Raw genomic sequence first — 6,209 nt, 5'->3', positions numbered from 1 at the left:
GAAACAAAGTAAATCCTCAATGAGTCTCTGGGTCTAACTCCTAGCCGGTTGATGACTTCGTTAATTCAAAACCGGGATCATTTCGAGCCCTCCGTCTAAAAAAAACATCAATGAGTTTGTAACTAAGGGCTTTTTCCCATGGACTTGCATGCAAAATAAATCATACGCAAAAAATTATGTCTTCAAATCCTACGGACCAAATAGGCTTATTATAGGAAAAATTCATAAGCAATGGAATATCCCAAAATTCCTATAGCAGTACATTTGAACCAAACAAGCACCAAGTCCTCAGTAACATACTCTGAAAATTTAACTTGAAAACTTTCCTATTCGTTTGCCTCCGTTTAAAAAAAACTTGAAATTTTCGAAACCCGCAAACACTGAACGGTACAAATCAAAAAAGTGAACTAAACAGCATCATACACAAAACTAACCAGGATTATATATATCGGTCGACATCCAAAGCCCCCATCCAGATAAACCCAATGTCCACAGAAGAAAAACCCCAATCCCAGCAGAAAACAAACCCAATCCCCACAGAAAAAACCCCAAATTCAGACGAACATAACAGCAAGCTAACACATGGTATAGGCTAATGTCATATGATATTATCATCACATATAATATGTACACACCAACAGTCATGGTATACCACCCGATTATTAAACTTTTTTCGACTAAATTAAGCAGTCTAGACCCTGCCAACCTTTGTTTTTTGACAGCCAACTAAAGAGACACTATAACACTTTTGTTTCTGGAAACCTATGTTACATCAGTCGATCTTCCTTCAGAGTGTTGCGAAGAAAGTAACTGAGGCCAGCAACAAATTTGCTGCTGCAATATACCACCATCTGCAACGAATGATTCATCTGTGAGAGGCTCCAAATATCCGCCTTCCAGTCCTACTCCCCGCCTTCTAAAGTTCAGTCTTGGGATCCTGTTCTGGAGCAGCAGCAGCAGCAGCAGAGGTCGGCGTCTGACGAGGCTCGAGGATCCTCTCATCACCAATAGGATAGATCACTATCTTTTTGACCATTTGGCAGAACTCTCTGCAGGTATCAAAAGAATGCATGTCAGCCATAACTCATTTTTCAGATAGATGAACAGTCAGCAATCAATTAGTTTTTCTTTTTCTGAAGAGAATATATGCAAGCAACTTACATCCAAGGATCATCTCCGACTTCCATAGTGTCGCCTTCATCGTCGGTGAAAGCCACTTTGAAGTTCTGTTTCAGGTCCTTTATGTCGAACATCTGTTCCAGCTCACGAGTCAGTTTCTCATAACCATTCAGATTTGCTAGATCCACAGCTCTACCCAAAGCATTCCCATGCATTTGAACCTAGCGCAGACCAAACATAACGTTAGACGACAGTTAATAAGCAAGGCCGAGGGATTGAAAAGAGATGAAAAAACGTTGTACCTTCACACGATTTCTTGCAATGTAGCTATGACTGCTTTGGATTTCCGGGGCTCTCGTTCACAACTTTAGGTACTTTTGAGAATGCTGACAGGCCGGACTCTTCATAAGAACCAGCAACTTTGGCTGAAGTTTCCCCTGCGCCGGCACTTGCAATGTCAGGAGTAGCAGCGCCCTTGGTATGTTTCATCAAATTCACACCAAACAGACGAAACACGCCAGGTTCCTTGCTTTTTTCAGTAACTGTGGGCACATTTGGTGTAGCAGCCTCTTCAGCTAGGTGACCATACACAGTGTTGCAGGGTAGCTTAGGAGCAGGTTCCACAGCCTGGAAAGCAGAAATTGCTGGCCAAGGAGCAACTCTGGTTTCATTGCTGGTAACCTGAAACAGCTTATGAGAAATCTCTGACAATGTAGGGGAGAGCCCTTTGCTTGATGGGTTGAATTCCTTCAGCCAACCGTCATATGCTGATGGATTCTGGCAAACAGAACTGCTGCTCATAGCACCATAACCTGCGCCTGGCCAAACAACTTGATGTCCAGAGATACAACTGGGATCACTGGAACCAACAAATGTTCTCTCATGCTGCTGCTGTGGCATTCCAGACAGCCAAAACTCTCTAGCAGGTTCTGCAAATTAAGCCAAACAAAAGGATTAAGAACATCTTGAAATGAATAATTCCACTATCTGTCGATAACGCAAGCAATGAGAAGTTTGCAACTTCATACCCTGTGATGGAAGATCCAAATTTTCAGTTGTCTCCCTAGGCCTCTTGTTTTTGGCAGATGATTGCAGTGGTACATTGATGGTAGGTGCAGAGACATCAGATGGTTCAATTTCCCAAGGAGAAACTCTCTCAGGGCCATTGCAGTTTGTGGTTTCATCCCATTGGACCTGAACCATGATAAAATCAGAATCATTTTCTGAAAGGAAAATACAGGGAAGAGAAGAGAAAACAAAATGGATTGATCGTACCTCTAGTGACTTCCATTCGGAACCTGACCATTGTGGAGAAAGATCCCCATTATCAATTATAGTCCCAGAAAACCTGCAGGTTTAAAAGAAATGGAATAATGTGAATCTGAGATGAATGGCAGAAGATGACCAGCAGACTGAGAGGGGAATACAGCATATGAGAGACCACATGTTGAATCCTTACTTCTTCACAGGGACATCTTCACCTTCGAAGTTCATCGTAAACCTCTTCCCCACACTAAATCCAACCTTAGTAGCTTCAAGGTACTTGTTCACACTGACAATGTACTGGCTTTGGCTTAACCTGGATAAATAAATAAGACAACTTCCATTAGCAGAGAACCAGCACAGTTGTATGAAACAATAGGAAGTAGAAAAGGTCCAACCTTGGCCTATAGTACACCAAGAAGATGGAGTTAGTCTTGATAGCATGCGATGCGCTTGCAAGTACCCCAAGATGCATGCTTTGGCTTGATATAACGGATGCCGGCATCGTGCTCTGCTTCTGCACGAGGCGCCTCACTCCGACACGCTGCTCTCCAGTATCACTCCTGCGAAAGGAAAACAAAGTGTCTTTGTTGTGATCCATACTCCCTATGAAACATCTGCGCAGACCTGTCTGTTACGCATGACTGGTTGAACAGAATTAGTTCAGATTATATCTAACCTTAGGTATACAAACGCATCGCCGGCGACCAGCTTCTTTGATGTGACAAATGTGCTCCATCCAGTAGTCAGAAGGTGCCTACGGGGTTGGCCTAGAAAGCCAAGAAATTGCATGAGTTCAGAGCAGAAGGCACGCCGAGCAAGTGCAATTATGGTCCTGATCTCTGTGTTCAGATGACCACTGAACAATTCAGTAGATAACTGAAAAAAAAAACACTGATTTGCATACCTCTGTAGATGTGCTTAAACCTCCACTCAGATCCATGAAGGTCCTTTGAGATGAGCTCTTGAGTCGGTGTCGGCATCGACATGTCCTGATCGACAGCAAAACAGGGAGGAATTTAACTTTTGCAGTACCATATGCAATTATTCATAATCAAGGAAGGACATGGGAATTGGGCTCACCAGCGGCGGGAGACACTCGTTGGCGTGGCGCCTGAGCACGGAGAAGCCGCCATGGGTGCTGGTGTCAGACGGCGTCAGGATCTTGCAGAAGGAGTGCACCACAGGCCTCGGCATCTCCGGCAGAGGTGGGTCGGGTAATGTGGGCAGATTCTCTTGCTGCAAACAACAGAAAGTTGATCACGAATCCACATGGGGGGCACTATCTGAATTTGAGTAATGCTAACTGAATTAGCTCCTGTCAGTAAAAAGAACAGGTGATAGAAAAAGTCGAATTATGCGACACCTGAAATTCAGAAACCAAAATTCAGGGAGCACAGAAAGTTGCCAACAATTACGGCCTCGCACCGGACATTTCGAAACACCAGAAGAGCAAAAAAGAAAAGAAAAGAAAAAAGACAGAGAAGAAAACCATGGGTGTGGGGTGGCGAGAAACACTTACGTCAGGGTCCGGCTGCAGGGTGATCTGCGCGAACACCTCGTCCGTATCCGTCTCAGCCTGCGCGCGCCGCCGTGAACAAAACAAGAGAGGAAGAGTTACGACGAGGAGCTCACGCCAATTCCAGAAGGGAAGCGTGGAGAGGAGAAAACACGCCGGCGCCGGAGCGAGCCGCGGTCACGTACGTACCTTGAGCTCGACGTTGACGACCTTGCAGAGGATCTTGTAGGGCACCTGGAACATCTTGATCTGCTCCGCCAGCAGCGCGGGGTCCGTCGGCTCTTGCAGCTGCACGCGCAAAACCGTCATGATTCGCGACGGAAAATGGATGCAACAGAAGAGAGGAAGACGCGCGCAGATAAGAAACGAAGGAGAATTCCGGTGCCGGAGCACGCAACGTACCTGCTCTAGATGTCCCTGGAGGAAGTAGAAGACCCTCTCGTCCCGCTGCGGCACCTCCACGAGCGGCCCCGCGCAGGCGCGCCACAGCTCCGGGAACAGCTCCGGGTCCCGTCCACGTCCTGCCAACAACGACAAGAACAGACCATGAGCGAGTGAACCTGGCCGGCCGTGAACTGCAGAAAACCAGATGGACTCACCAGGTTGTTGCGCCATGGCGACACGGGCGGCGGTGGGTTTGGTGGTGGCCGGGTGTTCTTGGCCTCCCCGGGAGGGAAGCAGCGGTATAGGAGGGGAGAGAGGCAGGAGAAGGGAGTTGGTCTGGTGACTGGGTGGTGTTCTCCTTGTGTCAGAGTGTTTGTTGTTGGGCTGCCCCCATTAAAGAACGGCGCGGTGGGGAGGGAGTGGAGAGAGGCGAAGCGGCAGCCGATCGGAGCCAAGCACACAACGGCGGCGTTACAGAGCTTGCGCCTTTATGGCTTTAACACTGCTGCCCCGGCTAGGCTCTCGAGCTACCTTTTGCATCGAGGACCCTATGTTTTCTAAAATAAAAGGTCCTTCCTCCGGTCTCTGCACGCGTACACTTTGCTAAAAAGCATTTTGGGACGAACACATATTGTGCGAAAGCCCCTGGCTTCTATTCTCAAAATGATAAATTCTTGTAAAAATGGACGGAGTATGTTTTATGTCATTACTTGACAGTTTACTGACGCTATGCATCAGATTAATGAATCAGAATGACATCTACAAGGTTGTCACAGTCATAGATCCTGAATGAGACCTAAGCCTTGTAGTAAAATTGTGAATCGTAGAATCATAACTACAAAAAATAAAAATAAAAAGATTCTACCGACTACAATTGTATAACATTTCCAGTATATTAAGATTGTGAAGTGGCAGGATCACACAAAAGAATCACGACTCAGCCTTGGAGATAGCAAAAAAAATACCGGTGTTTTACCAAACATTATATTTGATTTGTCATTGATAAGCAACTAAGATAGGGGTGATATGCACATGCCTTGGACTAAGAGGATGGTTCGGCTGCGGCGACGCGAGAGAAAGGAAAAATGTGACACATTGTGGAAGTTCATTAACACCTCAAAAACCATTAAATATTATATATACAAGATCGAGCAAGATTTCGGTACATTAGTGATCTTTTGATTGCCTATTTTGAAAGTAGTCTGGTGAAATTATCTCGTTATATTATTAATCATCAACGAACCCATATCTAAGGTACCAAACACCCCCGTACTCGGTGGTACAAGACACTAACATAATTTGTGTCATTCCCTCGACACCTCATGTGGTGCCGTCTAGAGCCATCTCGAATTTGGAGAGATAGTTAGGGTTTTAATGTACGATAACCTACCCTCACATATGAACCGAATACTTGAGGTGATTTTGCAAAGATTTTGATAGGAGATACTTTGCTATCATATTATGGATTTCTTATGAGACAATGTGATCCAACATTATCAAAAGAGCTAAGCAAAATATTCTTCTTGTTCTAAGAAATTCCAAGTGATGTATTTTTTCAGCATTTTATGATCATCGTCATTAACACTTCCAACTAGCATATGGGAGTACCAGTTTGTCTAAATGAATCATTACTCGTAGAAAACCTCTATGTCTAAACATCAATTGTAAAATAATAGATTTTATATTTATCATTTAAGCATTGAACATAGATCGAGAGGAGGAAGATATGAACGCGTAGATACCATATACGGTCCCATGCGTTAGACATTGACCGATGGGTGGCAGGCATGAAAACAATCTTCCATAACAAATCTAGTGCATCGAGACAGAACCCTTAATACGGCGGAAGCTCGTTAGTATGCTCAGATCCATTAAATATGATACTAGGGAGAATTGGTGTGTCAATGGGTTTTGTGATCACCTG

The 6,209-nt window shown here is 44.8% G+C and overlaps 1 protein-coding gene across 1 annotated transcript; it reads right to left on the bottom strand.

The window, feature by feature from the left end:
• Positions 1 to 916: 916 nt before the first annotated feature.
• LOC124663876 (auxin response factor 1-like) lies at positions 917 to 4,825 on the bottom strand. Its single transcript, XM_047201525.1, is given in 17 exon segments — positions 917 to 1,049; positions 1,162 to 1,340; positions 1,422 to 1,467; positions 1,469 to 2,048; positions 2,148 to 2,313; positions 2,395 to 2,467; positions 2,579 to 2,698; positions 2,781 to 2,945; positions 3,062 to 3,152; positions 3,290 to 3,374; positions 3,466 to 3,621; positions 3,905 to 3,961; positions 4,091 to 4,189; positions 4,304 to 4,422; positions 4,501 to 4,545; positions 4,548 to 4,669; positions 4,761 to 4,825. Coding segments are annotated over 17 exon segments (2,301 nt in total).
• Positions 4,826 to 6,209: the final 1,384 nt, after the last annotated feature.

The sequence above is a fragment of the Lolium rigidum genome, chromosome 6, assembly GCF_022539505.1.
Source record: "Lolium rigidum isolate FL_2022 chromosome 6, APGP_CSIRO_Lrig_0.1, whole genome shotgun sequence".
Lineage (NCBI taxonomy): Eukaryota > Viridiplantae > Streptophyta > Magnoliopsida > Poales > Poaceae > Lolium > Lolium rigidum.
This window is presented reverse-complemented; position numbering and strand designations above follow the sequence as displayed.